This window comes from Diorhabda sublineata, chromosome 3 (genome assembly GCF_026230105.1).
Source record: "Diorhabda sublineata isolate icDioSubl1.1 chromosome 3, icDioSubl1.1, whole genome shotgun sequence".
Taxonomy (NCBI): Eukaryota; Metazoa; Arthropoda; class Insecta; order Coleoptera; family Chrysomelidae; genus Diorhabda; species Diorhabda sublineata.
The window spans coordinates 13,638,106-13,657,162 of NC_079476.1; the positions used below are offsets into that span (position 1 = coordinate 13,638,106).

Consider the following 19,057-nt stretch of genomic DNA (forward strand, 5'->3'; position numbering starts at 1 on the left):
AAGCAATACGACTATTTTGTTACATGGTGTATGGAGAAAGGGGCCAAAACTTATAAGGAAGAGGTATTTTTGGCGTATTTTTCAGACCTAAGTAAGGTTTTGAAATCTAATACATTATGGTCCCGCAACTGCAGTCGAGTGCGGGAAAGTGTCACTTTCCGCACTTGTTAGGAAAATATATTCACATGCGTAGAGCAATCAAGGAACAAAAAATTATTACAGCTTGCTGGAAGAGATACTTTGATGTAAGTATAAATTATTATGTTTACTTTTCTAGCATTAAGATAAATAATTTGCGCTCCAAAATTTGTGAAAAAAAGATGGCATTTTTAAGTTTTGATTATGAAATATGTATTATTTTTTATAGTAATTAAAGTAATATGATCAATATGTTTAATTTGCCATTTGGCTTGTTACGTTTTGTTTCAAACATTCCTTTGTCCACGTATTATGGCACAGTAATCACTTAATTTCAACAAAAATGTTTAGTATAGTAGTCGTGGATAAAATATAGTATAATGCTAACTAACTAACTAGTAAAATACTTCACCTTCATTGTACACTCGTGAATAATATACTATAATACCTCTCGATTGATTGATACGATTGATTACGATACGATTCATTCGGTTATCAAAAGGATAAAGGTGAGGAAAGAGAATGGATTAAAATAAATTCGAAAGGCAATTTATATGAGGCACATTTTTTAATGAATAATATTTAGTAAAAACTACGTCTCATCTGGGTATCAAATGGGTAAAAGTCGGATCTTAGAGTAAAAGGCTACTTTTTGAACAACAGCACTATACACATGATTTGTGTATCATATCTGGAACCTACTCAAAAAGATAGAGTAGATGCATCTTTTTGTGTTTTCAGCTTTTAGTTAAATCATTCTATCGGAGCTACTGGATGCAAAACTAAAGAAGGCAAATATTAACATAAATAATCAGTGCTGTCACCATATCCATGTTATAGTAGTAAAATAAGTAGCGATGAAATTATTATTATGCTTGACTAAAAACTAAGTAAACAGCAATTTTATGGATAATATTTGTGGAATTGAATAATTCAAAATATACATAATGTTTTATTCAAACTACAATAAGTTGTTCTTCAATAGGAGTAAATACTAACAGCGCACCACCTGAAAGTAAAAGAAAATAACCTTATTAGTTCAGTAAAAATGGTAAAAAATAGGGAGCAATGTCGTAATGAGTAATAATAACTCGTATATATCCTAATTTTGATGATTGTAACATACCGTTCGGCTTGTTACATTTTTCTTCAAACATTTTGAATATCACTTTGTTCAGTATTGTGGCACAGTAGTCATTTCTGACTAATTTCTGGGTTTTTGAAGAAACTAATTTGTTATCTACCTCCCACTTTATTCGAGAAATTCAATAAAACCTTGGAATGTATTTTATTTCTTTCTCTACCTATCGACATTTTAAATGAAAGTAAATTTTAGTAAATTTGTGCTGATTTCAATCTTTATATTCCCTAGTAGGTTTTTCTTTGCTTTTTTTATTGGGTTCACAAAAATTCCCGATATCTTTATGGATTTCAAGCAAATTTTGTAAGATCGTTTTCGTATAAATTCGTATTTTTTATTTATTTAGGAAACAGGTCGAATAACATAAAACAGATTCTTGTTTGGTTATATTTTAAAATATAAAAATTCACTTTTTTTTTAAGTTAGAACATAAGCTCCTTCTATTCAAATCTGTTATTTCTACTCGTTTCATTTTTAATAATTTCCATCTGCGTTCCCGTTCCCGTTCCCATCCTCATTTTATTTTTTTTTTACTGCAGTTCTACAGCTGCTCGGTTTGACTTTCAACCACAGCCAAAGGACTCAACCGGTACACCACAAATAAACAAATTAAACTCAACTCGAACAACTGGGAATTCAATTGGGGGCTGCAACCATCCCGGATTTCGATAGATAAGTCCTAGTCTTATCTTTAATATTATATTAATCTGAGTTGCTTTCGATTTATAACTGCTTTCATTCTTTGTACTCTTTTGGATACGCAGTTTCTGCAAATTTTTTATTTTTTCAATAAATTTATTTGTTGCCAAAATTTTGTTTATTGTTCTAAGCAATAAATATTAATTTGAATAATCATGTCCGGGATAATTTTAGTTTGTTTAGTTTCTATTATTCACTTAATTCATATTCCATATTCCAGCTTTTTCACCTTTTTTATTCATTTTAACGTCGTTCGTTAAAAAGCTGGTGGCGTCCAATTTAATATTAATTGCTCACCCTGAGTATCAGTTATTTAAATACTCAAATACTAATTCTAATATTTGGGCCCTTTGTTTAACATCATTTTTTTGAATAATCTCACAGGACAAACGTTGCTATCGTTTTCTATTTAAAATTTTCTTCCAGTACACACAGTATATTTTTATTAACGAGAGAGTAATAAAACATACTCACTTAGTAGGATCATTTTGAATATTATTACATAAAAATCTATATCTTTTCTAAAATCTTCATAATTATACCTGAGCTAATAAAAGCGTTCGGTCTTTTATAACCATAAGCTGTACATAACAATGGAAAAGGTTTGAATAGGTCAAAAGTTCTATGTATTAAAGATTACATCCATAAGGACCTATTTACCAATAAAAGATAGAAAGTTTGTATTATTTCAATTCCAAAAATCTCTTCCCGATAAATTTCAGCTAAAATACGATTTTAGGTTTTTCTATATAGTAAGGAGGTCCAAGTTATGTATTCTTAACAGTTTAGTTTTTCTGCAACCTGCAAGAGCATTTTGCAATATATTAAGAAGTCTAGTGTGTTTATGCAAAATTTGGAAGGGTGCATAAACGCAGAAAAATCGGCCCCTTCACATTTAATCGAGGAACATTAATATTTAATTGTTTTAAATTATTTACAAATATTTATGTAGAGGTGTTGATGGTACAGTGGAATTGGTTAGTGGTACGCTTGTGTTGTGAAATCTACATTAAAGAAGAGAAATGTGGTGAGTTCCAAACAACACCTAAAGCTCCTGTTGAAAAATTTCAAATGAAAAATCATTTGTAATAAACACTTCAAACTACATGCGTTCTTCTTTAGAGAAGAATTTCCGACAGAGTTCTTTTCACTGTTCGAGTAGATAAGGTCTGATAACTAAGTAGAAACACACTATGAAAACTTTTATCAATAATTCATCTACTGGTTTAAATTCACGTACAGGAAAGAGCGCAGACTGATAAAAGTACACAACGGCAGTTCAAACGGTTTTGTTGAAGGTGGTTTATTGACTTTTCAATCTACTCGTTCCGGTGGCTGCCATGTGGAACATGAGTGCTGATGTTTTCAATGAATGGTTCGAACAATGATAGATCTTTCTTAGAACAGTATAACAGTATAACAGTAATGGATCACGCAAGTTATCACCCAAGATTTGCCTCAACCAAATAGTTAAAAAAAGATTTACAGAATTGGCAAAATACAAAAGATATTAAGTTTCATCCCGACTTTGTAAGAGAAAAACTGTATTATTTGTATAACCTTCATAAAGAGAAATTCACAAAATATGAAATTGCAGGAAATCATGAAATGACGGTGGTTAGATCTTCACCATATCATTGCGAACTAAACTCGATTGAACGTGTGTGAACACAGATAAAGGGACAAGTTTGAAGAAAAAATAATCTTTTTAAAATGAGTGACGATTTGGAAGCTGTAGGCCTGAAAAAGGGAAAAAAAGTTAATGATACTATTAAAGAGGAAGATAAAATGTGGATAATACTACTGATAAATTGATCGAGCCACTCATTGTGAATACTGGTTGCAACAGTTCATCTTCTGATTCCGATTTTGATTTGAATTTGTAAGAAGTAGCTCTACTTATACTGGCGAGCTTTTATTCAAAATTACTTATTCCCTATAGACGTAAGGTAGCTTAAAATCAAAGCTTAAACCCTTTTATCTAAATTACCAATTTTCCTCATATCTTGTCGGAAAATGAAACATTTTAGAAAAAATTTGAATCTTTCACCTTCAGTTGTTTGGAAGTTACGAACAGGTTAATTAGGTGAAAAAGTAAGTGTGTAACCGACATATTCATTATATTTATACAAATGTTATTTCATACGAAAATACTCGAGGTATAACTTGAAAAATATTTTAAATGTCTACTATAAGAAATGATGGATTACGAATGCTTTATCATTTTATTACTCGCTCATTTTTAAAAATTGATTATTGTTTCGGCAATTTAGTTTATGAAGGATCAATTGATTTTTGCTAACATATGTTCAATACAAAGGGTCTGAAGTATCATATTTAATCATGTCAATCTAAATATTATTGAAATTTTGCTGTCCTAAATAGTAAACTTATTCTCTTACAGAATTCTAGCCTGTATGAAACATTAAGCGCTGATATTTATTTATATTGTGCTTCCAATTTTAAGTGTTATTTAAATACTGTCTAGTATCACATATTAGAATTAATGTATCCATTTTTTGTCTTTTTTCCTATAAAATCTGCATTCTGCTTATGTATGTATGTCATACAAATTACTTTAAGGCATGTCCTATGTAGTATTAGCTACTGACAAATATGTAGACGAGTACAAACTTACCAGTTGGTTTCATTCTTAAGTAGATCTTTTCATCGTCGGTAATAAATGGAAGTGTATTGTTTTTTTCAAACACATCCTGTAAATTAAAAAAATATCATCTTGAAACTATTAGGAAGCACTTTATGAATTATCCAAATTATTTATTTATAATGAGACAATAATGAACTTATAACACAATATAGAAATGAATTTTTTAGTACACATGTCGTTTAATAAATTTGCCACTGTCAAAAATTATTGATGATTCTGTATTATTCAACAGAATAATTACTTCACCGGCACTTTTGAAGCGCTCTAACAGCCACAAGAATAAGTGAATTTCTAAAAATCCACATATAAAATTAATCCTCAAAGAACGATCTAAAAGATTGATCTGAGGTAATTTTATTAAAAAATCGAAAAAAAGTTATTGAGTGAAAAAAGGAATTGTTGACACAATTTTTGCACTTTTTGCTCATAACGTTTTAAACTCGCGGTTAATGACAAAAAGTGTAATAAACAAAATTCTAGGCAAAGCAATTTAGTACAATTTATGTCTAAACAAATTTTTTGTAGGGATAATAGCTCGCGAGATATCGTCCAAAATAGCTTTTCACCCCTTTTATTAAGATGGCCGCCTGGGGACAAGGGGTGGAGCCCCCCACAAACTTGGGGTTAAGCTTTCTTTTACCCCCCCCCACATCGGTTGAATAAAATTACGTCCTCAGAAAAACGCAAGATAAGGGTACTAAAATTGTAATATCAATCGACTCCACAGATTCCGTTATATACATACATATGTTGAAGTTTATATGAGTAAATAAAATTAATTTATTATGGCCATTTTATTATGGCCATATATAGTGATCGCATTCATCAGTATAAAGTGTTTTATTATTATTTATATGTAATGGAAAGAGTAATGTACGTACATAACCTATATAACATCTATATTCTCAAATTAGTTTGATGCAAATGCTATGTCTTCTATCAATAACCCACTACAGAATTGCTAGAAATCTTTAGTCTCGTACAAATCCAACATAATGAAGGAATAACTAGCACATATTTTAACAAGGATAATTGATAGAATGTCAAACATGCAAATAGATTATAACAAGCGCTGCTAAACGGAGGACATTGGTATATAATTTTTACCAAACCAAGTTATGCAATCTTTTTTTGTGTGGAAAAAGAGGTAATAAAGGTGATAAAAGACAACGGCCAGTTCACATTGGTTTCTAGTGTAAGATTCCTATTAACTAAAAACCTCTTCTCGCTATAAGTACCCCGTGCCACAGAATCGCGTTAGCTTTACTTAATACTGCTGGTGCTCCTATTCATCGCTGGTGTTGGTAATTACTCCTTCTTTTCTAACAGTACCTCCCTTGTGTATTCGTCATTGCTTTCCAGTTGTCGTTCGTTGAACTCTTTTCATCTGGTGCGAACTATACGTATATACTGACCCTCTTAATAAACCCTAATAAATCAAACTCTCAGTTTCCGCAGGTTGGTTTGAGTTAATCGTATTCACGGAGCCTGCATTTTCTATGTGTTCATCTATAACAAAAATACGAAGACGATTCGGAAGTACTTACAAGTGAGTACAAATATTTTCTAATACCTCATTTGGTAGGACGAGATGCATCATAAATAAAGTTCAAAGCTGCTCCTCCATTAAACTTCTTCATTTTGTTCCCTGTAGTAGTCTCATACATAATGAAGCGATCACATAAGTGGTAATAATAAGCGCTACCTTTATATCCGACCCGCTCATGCTTGTAAATGAAAGAGCCTCAAAAATTGTACTAATTATATTACAATTCATCTTTCTTATCCGAATCGATTCCTCGAAAATCTTTCCTGCGACGTCTGGTGAACGTAGAGACGATTTTATATAGGGCGAACCTCTCAGCCCCGTATTGTTCAACATCGTTATGGACGTTGGGGAACAAAGACGTCAAGATTCTATGCTATGCCGATGATGCTGTTCTGATTGCAGAAAACGAAGATGACCTATAGAGATTACTATTCAAATTCAACCCAACGGCAAAAAGTTTAAAAATGAAGATATCTGCACCAAAAACGAAATGAATGACCACCTGAATAACACCTATCATATGCAAACTGGTTGTAGATGATGAAATTATACAACAAGAGGTGAAATTTAAATATCTAGGCATAGAAATATCAGAATACGGAGATATCGAAGCGGAGGTAAGAAACCAAGCTGCAAAAGCAGAACGATACAATCTTCCGAAAAAATATATCGGAATTGAGACCAAATCCAAATCTACAAGGCTGTCATCCGGCCTATTTTAACATACACAGCGGAAACCAAACCAGACACATCGAACACAAAGAGAAAATTAGAGACCACGGAAATGAAAATAGTGCGCAGAAAACACTGGTAAAAACACTTTTAGGCAGACAGAGATGCGAGGGCATTAGAAGAACATGTAAGATTGACAACAATAAATGGCGTTGGTTGTGCAACCATGAATACCGTCCCTTTCCTGGTTCCCCCTTACTATCCACTTTGCCTTTAATAATCAACTGCGAAAGACGGTATTTGTCATGTCCTAGTATGTGGCCAAAATATTCCAGTTTCCGTTTTTTTGCTGTAAAGACGACTTCTCTTTCGCAAGTCTCTGTATAACTTCTATGTTGGTGATATGCTCCGACCAGGATATTTTCAAAATACGTCAATATATTCACATTTCTGTACTGTTTTCTGCCGTGTTAACTATACTCGGGATTTATTATGGGGAGGTTTCCCCATTGTCTTCCTCATCGCAGTGTTGTAGCCGATTGAGACGTTCTGGTTTCGCCTGCATGTCTCTAAATATGAGCCGTGCCAGAATAATTTTTCTTCCGCCCTATAACAGTACTTACGCTGCTGTTTCCCCTCGTCAGTGCTAGTTTTGGTCCACGCTGGGCATTTTCTTTTCCCAGTACCACCTATATCTAAGAGGCGTTTCTCTATCCGCCACCTGGGGAGGCGCCGGATGGAGGACTAGCAGCCCCACACGGGAGAATATGAACTAGAATGAATAAATTTTAAACTGAAAATATGAAATATGTCATTATTCAGAGTGACTTTAAAATACCTTAACGTTTGGCGCACTAGTCAAAATAGTTTACCATATACAACTATTGTAGTAAATAGGCAATCAATTATTATCCGAATCTATTCAAATTTTGAATACAGCCTAATGCTATTAACCGATTGTTTATGGAATTTAGTAGATATTTTGTTCGACTTTGACTATGAATACAACAAATTTAATTAATTCCTTCCATTTACCAGTTCAAACAATATAGATTATGATTTTCAACTAGCACTATGTGCAGAAATAAGGAAACATGCATACGTGTTCATGGCATGGTCATCTATAAACCAACGATCTAAATACAATATCATCAGGGCACTATTGACAATTAAGTTCCTATATTTGCACACTTGGGGTGTTGGAACAAACTTGAGGGTTATATAAAAAACTACACCTGATGTATGATAGATATCATAATCATAATTGTTATTATTGGTTTATTACCAATTTTAATGTATTATAAAAATTAGTATATCAAAATTGACGTATTACTACCTTTAAAAGCTAGTAAATGGAAATGTTTATTTTTCTATAAGATCATAAAAGCTACTTAGCATTTCTATTGTAAGGTTAAAGGTTATCTTAAGTATCATTGATTTTAAAGTACTTTTGCAAACATTGCAATGCACTAAATTTGCTTAACTATAGTCGCAGTTCTCTGATATGTAAAGTAATATTGTTTGCCGGTGAAAAATTCCCTACTTTATATTGTTTGTGACTATAAGTGAATTCAAAGATATTCACGATTACAAGAGTATACCAACTTTAACTGATCTTAAACAACGTCAGCATATGAATTCTTATCTAATTTAAAATTGTTTCATTTATGTATATATATATATATATATATATATATATATATATATATATATATATATATATATATATATAGAAAAATTATATTATATAAAGAATAAATGTATTCATACTTCCGCGTTGCGCATACAAGCAACATACATTTATTCTTATTCTTGTAAGAATAAAATATTAGATGTAATAGTTTTTGGTACAATATTTACCACCCAAATACGCATACGAGCGTATTAGAGGAGAGGGACACCCCCAATATTTTTAATGCATCGACCAACTTCGTCCTAGTCACTAAAAGTGGACTATTCTTATATTTCTGGGGTCGCTGAATACGAATATGATATTTATTTTTATCTAAAATTGGGGCTATATGGTCAAAATCGAGTTCTTAACCAAAAATGCGAAAAAAAATGTTTAGCGATTTCACGTGTTCAACTCGTTGTATCTTTGCAACTAACCGTTATATTTAGATGAAAATGTAATGCCATATACTAGAGCGTATTTTGAAAGAAGATAGACCAGTACAAATTTCGCGAAGTATTTTCCGACCGACCACGAAATTTGGAAAAATTTTTCATGCGGTACTGTGACTTTTTACATACGAATGCAAAAGTTGAGTGATGAAGTTTTTAATTTCCTTTTCCTAAATTCAAATTATTAAAGATAACAATGCAAAGAATTTTTGTGGAAATTTTCAGACCTTAATATGCAGTGGAAAAAATACACAGCGATTTCAAGCTGAGCGCTCTCGCGGCGCGACAAACGTAGCGGGCGCGCACATGCATGCATGAATATTTCGTGGCCTACCTTCTTACTTTATTAGATAATTACAAAATCTATTTGTGTTTTCTCGTATGCTCATTACGGTAATAGAAGATTTATTAATGGGAATTATGTGTCGGGTTGTACAAAATTCTAATTACAATAAAGTAAAGACGTAAATTAAAACTTTTTTTATTAATCATCATCGAGTATGACATTATTTCCATTTGTACAAGATTTATTACAGAACATATATCACATTTTAGATTAGATTGTTTGTAAGGACAAACTTCTGTGCTACATGCTGATTTTCCAGAGCAGGAACAAAAATACTTTTGGAAAACCTCCATTACGGTAATGCCTTCGTATTAATTCGTGAATATCATACAATTCTCAACTAACCAGCTATGACTATTTATAACTTATATCTTTTGATATGATTATTGTTTTTGTTGATTCTATTCATTGATTTGCCATTTTTCTCGTAATATGTGCTGTTCTAAAGCTGGCTGCAATGGAGGTACTCTGTCAATGGAAACCGTTTTCTGAGCAGCAATATAGTTTCTTTAAGAATTTATTGAATTCCGCAAGGCTTTTAAATTTTTTGCCGGATCATATAGCATGGCTAAAAAATTGCTTACTAATTTCAAACTAGTCTTTGAGTCAACTTCGGTTAAATTTGCCAAAGCTCTAAATTCAATTCATCTGACATTTTACTCAGACCATAATAAATAGTTTTCTGTCCAATGAAAAAAAAAACGCTGAAGTAGTATCGCAGCCACTTAACGCATGTGCCGAAGGTAATGCTGCAAATAAATATCTGCGTAGTATTTTCATAATTATGTGAATCGGTATATAACGTCTGTAATCGAGCCGATTCACAATTTTCCCAGTCTAAAACTAACATAATCGTTCTGACTTAAAATTGAGATAATTTGCCAAGAGTAAAATAAATGCATCAGTGTCAAGTTGATCACTGTTATTAAAAAATTCGATACAGTATGACTGGAAAATTATACGAGTGTCAGCATCAATATGACTGCACTCAAATCTTTCGTCAATGAAAGTAGAGCTGTTTTTAATATCAAATGTAGACTTTCGTGGCTCTGATCCGCCATCCAAACAAACTTTTTTATCGCTACCAATCATGACTTCGCATTTAGGTTGCTGTTCTTTTAAATATACACATATAAATATGGTAAGATTTGATTTATTTTCATTATTCGAGAGCACTTTCTTCTTACTGAAAAAGAAAATTGACAACACGAACTGATTTTACTTTTGATATTCCGCGATTTATTTCCGACGTACATTAAAAAAATATTTATTAAAAAATGTTATATGAAACATACGTTATGGAATAAAGCTACATACTTTTTGCCATTTCGATGTAAAAATATTGAATAATTAACTATTAAACGACATAAATAGGCAGAAAAAAATTCATGCATGCATGTGCGCGCCCGCTACGTTTGTCGCGCTGCGAGAGCGATCAGCTTGAAATCGCTGTGAATTTTTTCCTACTGCATATTAAGATCTCAAAATTTTCACAAAACTTCCTTGCATTGTTATCTTTAATAATATGAATTCAGGAAAAGGAAATTGAAAACTTCATCACTCAACTTTTGCATTAGTATGTAAAAAGTTACAGTTTCTAAAATTTCCTATTCGGTCGGAAAACGCTTTGGGAAATTTGGACTAGTTTATCTTCTTTCAAAATACGCTCTAGTATATGGCATTAAATTTTCATCAAAATATAACGATTAGTTCCAAAGATACAGCGAGTTAAACACGCGAAATCGCTAAACATTTTTTTTTTCGCATTTTTGTTAAAAACTCAATTTTGACCATGTAGCCCCAATTTTAGATAAAAATAAATATCATATTCGTATTCAGCGACCCCAAAAATATAAGGATAGACCGTTTTTAGCGACAAGGACGAGGTTGGTTAGTTTTTCACTTTCTAATCTCTATATTGAATAATTCGATTACTAATAATAATTTAGGAGTATGTGCAGATTAAAATAAAGAACTTGACATGGATAATTATGGTGAGCGCAACCCTAGCACCTGACCCTCAGATTTTCGAATAATCTTCTACATATAGCGTCAGGTATGTTACCCATTCCTTGACAATCATTCTTTTAACCAGTGGTGTGTATGACAAAACATTCATCCTCTGTTGCAAAATGCTGTACTAGTGGTTGAAAAAAATCACGCTTTTTCACGAATTTTGCCGAATTAACAGTAACTGAATCGTCGCCTGCATTTTTATGAAAGAAGGAACAACTATTCGTATCGAAGATATTCCTACTCGAATGTTTTCGGCGAATGTGAAGTTCTTTGATGTATTGATGATGATTTTCTCTACTCCAAAATCTGCAATTCTGTTGAGACATGCCCATTGGAGTAAAAGTGGCAAAATTCTTCACAAAATTAAATATTTTTTTTCTAATTCTAGTACTAACTGTATTTTAAAGGGATTCAGTTTTAAAACGAATACTATATCGTGCAAAAATTTGTTCGAGTATCGTCAAAGCATCTGAAGGCTTATGCGTAGACAACTTCGATAGTTCCTCACAGACTCGTTAACTTGAGCCACAGTTTCTTCGCTACTCCTGCTCCGTGGCCACAGAGTTTCTATTTTATTTATAATCATGCCATTGCTTTCGAAATTTTGATTCCATGATTTTTTAATCAAATTTACACTTGAACATAGTTCACTATTGTGAAATCAGTAATACAATCGAAATAGAGGGCGAGTAATTTTTGAAGAAACGTTATTTTCACAAAATTGGTTGACATAGAACGCATAGAGGCAATTCATTGTAACTAAACTTGCAAGATGTGAGGTACTACGCGAGAAGAGCCCCGTACACTCTACAGCGCAGCACCTACACTGACCACTTATTGCAAATATTTATGGCTCACTTTGCATTAATCTTGTAGTGTGACAAATACGGAATGTCCATGTTATCTATCAGCGTTGCTCTAAAAAAAATTATCACTGGACTGTGATAACACTACAGAAATCATCTATTTAGCAGCGTTTGTAAATATGTATATAAATGCTAAGGCTACGTTCACGGTCGACAGCTGAGCAGTCTTATGAAAATAACAATTTGATTGGAGCTTTAACTATAATTTGTAATTTGGGCTTTCCCGGATACGCAGATTCTTCCAATCTCGTAAAGCAGGACTTCCTAACGTGTGGTCCGCCTGCTCTTCCTAGGGGGTCCATTGTAACCTTTGAACAGCGGCTGCGGTCTCCAAGCACGGTCGCGTGCGTGCCGGATACAGATATTTTCAACGAGACATCATTCAATGTTGAACTTCCTTCGTCAGTGAACTATTTGCTTTTTGCTCAATTTATTACTTCCACCATGGATCTGTAGCTGAAGTCAGGATCATTGAAGAAGCTAGCATTTTCTTCATCGTCTCCACAGCAAGGAAAGCTCCCGTGTAATGAGGGAGGTAGGCCAAATGGAGAACAGTCAAATAAAGGGATTTATTCTGCGAAAGCTTTACAAGTGCTCCATTAGTTGAAGTATCCTGTTGAAATTGATTAACTAAAAAGAGTAAGTACCACGGAAATTGTTTAAAAATAGGCTTTATCGATACTGCGGAGGGTGAAACTCTGCAAGTTCTTCTGAACAGTTCGATGATTCCAGTTACATTACGTCATTTTGAGGGTACTCATCCGAACCTCCATACTAAAGAAATTTATTTTTCAAAGAGGAAGAGCATTGCATGAGAACTCACTAAAAACTTTTTTGAGAGAGAGAGATAGAGAAATAAGCTTTATTGTCACTAGAAAATTTTTATGGACAAAGCTACATAATTTTATATTACGTGATATAAAAATATAAAATAATGATCCTTACATCACAAATTGAATTATGCCAGTCTCTAGAGCCTATGGTAAATTGTAGAATTCAGCTTCAGAATAATAAGATCTTTCAAGCAGAAATGCCTTTGTCAAACCTCGAAACTTATCAAAAGTTTTTGCCATTTTTTTTTTCAGAAGGTTTGACTGATTGAATAGTTTTCTCGTACTGAAGATAATGGAATTTTTCACCGGATCAGAAGTAGGTATAGTCAAGTATTTACAGTCCAGCTTCTTTCTTCTAGTACGGTCTATCAGTCGAGTTGTGGAAATGTTAGCGAACTAAACAGATTCTTAAATGAAGAGAGTAGAATTTTGTGTTTTTTAAAATAGAATTCGCAATGCGTTCTACTACTCAAAACACAAATATAACGAATAGCTCTTTTTTGTAATTTGAAGTTAGAATCGAAAAGGTGCTTACTACAAGATCCCAGAAAGGTAAATCATACCGAAGATGCAATTGGAATAACGAGTAGTAAGTTGTTAAAGCAGTACGAGAATCGAGCTGATCAGACACAGATTTAATGGCAAAGCAAGCAGAGGCTAATTTTTTTTGTCAGGTTTTCTATATTTACAGACCATTGAAGGGAACCGTCAATATGTAGAGCAAGAAATTTGATCGAATTTGAATATTTATGAGATCATTGCCTTTGGTCAAATATAGAGCTTGTATATCTGGACCACTCCAGGTTACACTGGTGTCATCCGCGAGTAAAGTGAATTGACCGTTGATCCGTAGGTCTGTGAGATCATTGTTGAAAGTCAACAAAAGAACTGGTCCCAAAACTGAACCCTCAGAAACTTTACCATTAGCTCGAAGGCTTTAGCGAAATCACAAAAAACCGGAGCCGTATAAAATTTATTGTTAAGTGAAGTATATTTTTCGTTAAGGACAGAAAACATAGCGTTATGTTTTAAATAAAAGGGTAATAGACGGCTTTTCATTAGTCGTTCAATTATCTTCGATAGAATTGGTAATAATGTGATTGGACGATAATTCTTAGTGTTATTTTTCACGCCGCCCTTGTCCAGAGGAACTATTATAGCTGTTTTAGACAGCTCGGGTAAAGCTCCTTTTCAAAGGATTCGTTTATTAGCGAACTTGAAGCGTCAATCATTACCCGAAAATAATTTAGCTGATAATTCATCGTTGCCGCAGGATGTCTTGTTTCCAAGACCAAGTTTCTTTCGACGAATTTTTAGCTCTCGAGATGCGATTGTAGTTATAATTTTACTTCATAATTTTGATAATTTTCCGATACAATCTATAGCTATTGATATATTTGATTATATTATGTGAGGATTATCTGTGAACTTTTTTATATACAAGAGTGATGTCATATTCTTGGATGAAGTACTTGTTTCTTTTGTAGTCCACGATTTATGATCTTTGGTTTTACGAGGGCGAAGAGGAAATGCTGCTTTGGACCCCTGATAATTTTGTCGAGAAAGTTCGAATCAATATCGTCAGAAAGATCTATCCAATCATTTGCTAGACATAAGTTGTGAAATTTGATGAAGTTTCGTTTAGAGCGATTCCTCACCAACTGAGTGTATGTCTTAAGAGATTTATTAGGTATTACAAATTCGGCGAATACAGCTTAATGGTTATTGTTGAAATCACCGCACAACTTTTCTGCTCTCAGTATACAGAGCGTCGATCAAATGTAGAAACTTCTCGAAAAAGATATGAATACTAGATTTATGTGGTCTATAAATACAGATAATATATAAATCTTTGGTTTTTTTATGAAAAACTTAAAAGTATTTTCTACTAGTAAAAAATTGTATTTTATTACAGCCGAGAAATCCTCTCATGTAGACAAAATTAGGGTTCCGTCGTGAGCTGAATTATACCTATCATATCTGCTGATAACTCTATATTTGTCAATAAAAAACGGCTCATTTTCATGTAACCACTGTTCAGTAATAGCAACTATCTACGGGAACCCCAATTCCTCCAAAAACAAATACAGCTCGTCCGTTTTGTTACGTTTACATTTAATATTTAGTAGAACCATTCACCATTTACAGTTCTTGAAACTAAGTTGGGATTCTAATTCCCCTAGACACGTCCTATTAACTCAAAATTTTTCCGAGAAGAATTGGCAGTAAACTAACGGCTGTTACTCTCTCTAATTTGTTGCTGATGAATTCTCCGTTCCGTGGTGATGTAAGTTCTGTAGGTAGATACATCAATAAGATAGCCGGTTCTCTTAGTCTAGACATAATGTAACGATTGCCTTCACTAGAGGACTTCTGTGTTAATCGGACTGTGGGAGGAGTCATCGGATCTAGCGAAATGTTAGAGTCATTGTGCGAATCTTTTTTAACTGAAATGATCTATCATAGGAAAAGTTGTTTGATTTGCATACCGCTAAAGCCTGTTTGTCAGATGTGACGGATATTATTTCTGGACGCGCACCTGTAATTGTAGGATGTATCGTTTGATTCAGCTACACAGGCTCTTGACTATCTACTGGAGGTGGTGGCGGGGCTTCTCGGGACTGTAAAGATACTCCAGGTGGCCACATATCACTGTCAAACAATTTGCTTGCTAAAATTTTTGATCGTAAACCAATTTTAAATGATGTCGTTTTAGGTTGAGTGCCTTCAATCTAACCCAATTCATTTTTTTTCCTCAAATAGTTAAAACCACTGGAGTTGCGGTATTAGCGATTTGATTATCTTTTATTCGATATACTCGGATGTTTCGAAAAGGACCTCTTATTGTGCAAATCACAACCGTCTCATAAAATAGGTGCTGAAACTTGCTATTTAATAGTTTCATCATTAAATAAATGACTCTTGATTTGTCGTAAAGTTATTGAAAAAGAAGGCACTTTTATCATGGAGTTTTTAACTCCGATGAGCTTCCACTTGTATTTTACTACTTATTGAGCACTTGACTAACAGCGGTCCGTCATGGATTTTTGTCTAAAAAAGAGATCCGCCATCTAAAAAGATTGGGAAGCCCTGTCTTAAATATTTTTATAGACGAAACAAGATATTTGAGAACAGTTTGCAATGCAGTAATACTTGAGAGTTTTGCTCTCCGTTTCATTAACTTATTTTCATGTTTTATGTTACAAAACAAGAGCTCGGATTACTGTTAGTGGTAGATATTTTATTTTATATATTACATATTCTTACAATATTTTCATAATAAAGGGAGAGAAGAAAGTTCCGAGAAGTAACGGATGTTGACTTTTTCTTCGGGTTTTTCTTAAATTATAGTAATTTACTGTTTAAATTATTGCTAAGAAAAATTGTGATTCTATGATTTTATTGAAAATCTTTAAAGTTAGACGATACAATAGATGTTAAAGCTAAGTGACAATGTTTTTTGGCGCAAAGGAGGGTACAATAAGCTTAGACGAGTGCACATCCAAATTTCGACGGACGCCGTGAGGTCTTTAAAAATTAAAATGGTAGCTTACAGCATTAGTAGATACGCTCACCCGTTGTCAAATTGACAATAATAAGAGTTCTCTTAAATATTTGAAAATACTAACAAATTAAAATAAATTAAAAGTCGACCTATTTTAATAAGCCTTACTTTTAAGATAGTTCTAAAAAAGAAAGTAATATAATACGGTGAAGTCTTGGTGGCTATTTAAATTTATCATTGTCCTGCACATATTCCATTGAGAATAAAGGTGGAAGAACATAGTGCTTCAGTTGGGTTATCTGGATCTACATCGTTGGGAGACAGAACTAATTCAACTCTTATAAAGTCTAAGTGGTGCTTAGATGGTTTTCCTTAAAAAAAATCTGGTAATAATCTGTTCATGAAACTTCATCCGATAAAAGTATATTTTACTGAGTATATCCATCATTTTTGTCACAACGCCAAATCATTTCCTTAGAAAATTTCATAAGTTTGTCGTAATTATTGTCCAAAAGCTGTCAGACAAGATATAACTTATAATTCTCTTTCAAAAAACATGGTAATTGTAGCATTATTACTAGTAAATGAATCCCTTGGGAAATCGGACTCCCGCAAGCAAAAGGCTATAACGAATTTTTAAAATTCATCTAATTTATGTCTCTGGCCGCTTTTTGGCAAGTCCTTCAGAGTATCGTATTAATACAAATAAAGTACACATTTCTACTTTACGCTCTATTTCCATATCCCAAGAATATTAAGACCTCAATACGCTGTTTCAATAACAAAACCATTTTCGTTTAAAGAATTAAAAAAGGACACTCCAATTTATGTAATAAATTATACTCCATTCGGAAAGAGTGTACAGTAATAAATCTATCCCTCTCTGTTCACCATAGCCGTAGTTACATTTAAGAACAATTTATTATTTTATTTTATTATATTTATTATACCTTAGCAAATGAATCCAACATTTATTTTCTAAGAAATTTATTTCATCAAGTTCAAATTTCCATGCTTCTATAAGTTTTGCATAAAGTTTTTGAAGAAAAGCCAGTCCCACTCCTATTTACACCCGAAATATTTATATTTATATTCGGAGAATAGTAAAGTATAACTCATTCGATGTAATACACTCGTAGTAATATAGTAAATAGGATCAAATTTCATAATTGTGTACAAACCAGTACGTCGTGAAATTATTGTTACTAAGATTAATTTATCAAGGTAAAATTAAAGCAAAATCTTACCTTCATTTGAAATCCATTCGGATTTGTTATATTGAGTTCAGTTAAAGTGAAACCAATTTTATACGGATATCCATCGGTTCTATTACTCATTAGAGCGATTGCATAAGGTTGTTGACCATCTTCTCTTGGTTGAAGAGGCTTGGTCCAAATATTTATTTTATTTCGCTGAAAGTTGAACATTAGATAGATCAACAAAAAAAGGTGTAATAAAAAATAAGGTCGATTATTTTATTAACAACAAAGTAAAAATGTTATATAAAATTTGAATTAATCCGTACTGCTCATGACTATGTAATGCTGTTGGCCCAAATACAAATATATGACTGAAAGCATTTCTGGAAGACTTCTTCCAGAATTTCATATGCTCTTTCGTAGCTTTCATAATTTCAGGGTGGTACTAAATCTGATAAGTAACGCGGGTATGGACAGAAAAGAAGACTTTTAACGGCCAAAAGCTCTCGAATCTAAATCGGTTTGTAACACGGCTTGTTGCTTGGACTATTTTTCAGGCCTTTTCCTCTGCATATAGTTTCTAGTTCTATTGACTCCTCGTACAATTCGAATTCCATAGTTTTATTCTTTTTAAACGTAAATTGATTTTGCATTAACAATCGAAATAAACAAAAGCTATGACCTCGATGATAAATTTTGAGATGAGTCACTGGTTTTCCATTGAAAAATTTGAATTTATATCTTAGAATTATAACCATAAAACTAAATTTCATCTCCAATTTAATATAATTTAAGTGATAGGATTTGAATCTGTAGTCAAGATCCACGATGGTTACTACAATCAACATAGCATTAAAGCAGACAGTTATAATAATAGTGTGACACGTCGGAACGGGCTGAAACTTGTCCCTGCCCATCTTAACATATAGGTGTATAAGACTGTACTTTTTTATAATTATTGTTTACAACATGTTCAGATTATTGAAAAAAAGCATTAATTTATGAAATTAATAAAAACCATATCCTAAATAATTCAACTAACTTGGAGTAACGATATAAACTCAGTATATTGAGTAATGTAATGAATACTCTATTTAATTATTATTTGTTGCTGTTATTATTATTAAGTGAAACTTATTGATAAAATTTGAAATATTTTCTAATATAGAGATATTTGGAAGAATTTAATATTTATATTTTATATTTTTATTTAAATACTCCAGTTCTAAAATATTCTATTTCGTATCGTTTCATGTTCTCTTTTTGTCATATAGTTAGTATTTAATTGGGAATAGAAAAAA

The 19,057-nt window shown here is 32.6% G+C and overlaps 1 protein-coding gene across 1 annotated transcript in view; it reads right to left on the reverse strand.

Moving 5' to 3' along the window:
* Nucleotides 1-687: 687 nt before the first annotated feature.
* LOC130441346 (alpha-N-acetylgalactosaminidase-like) overlaps nt 688-19,057 on the reverse strand; it is a 37,691-nt gene continuing 19,321 nt past the window's right edge. The window contains exons 8-10 of the mRNA XM_056774973.1: nt 17,805-17,969; nt 4,617-4,692; nt 688-1,147 (exon numbers count right to left, since the gene is read on the reverse strand). Of these exons, the coding sequence (XP_056630951.1) occupies nt 1,095-1,147; nt 4,617-4,692; nt 17,805-17,969 (294 nt within the window). The 3' untranslated portion in view covers nt 688-1,094. The remainder of the gene's footprint in view (nt 1,148-4,616; nt 4,693-17,804; nt 17,970-19,057) is intronic.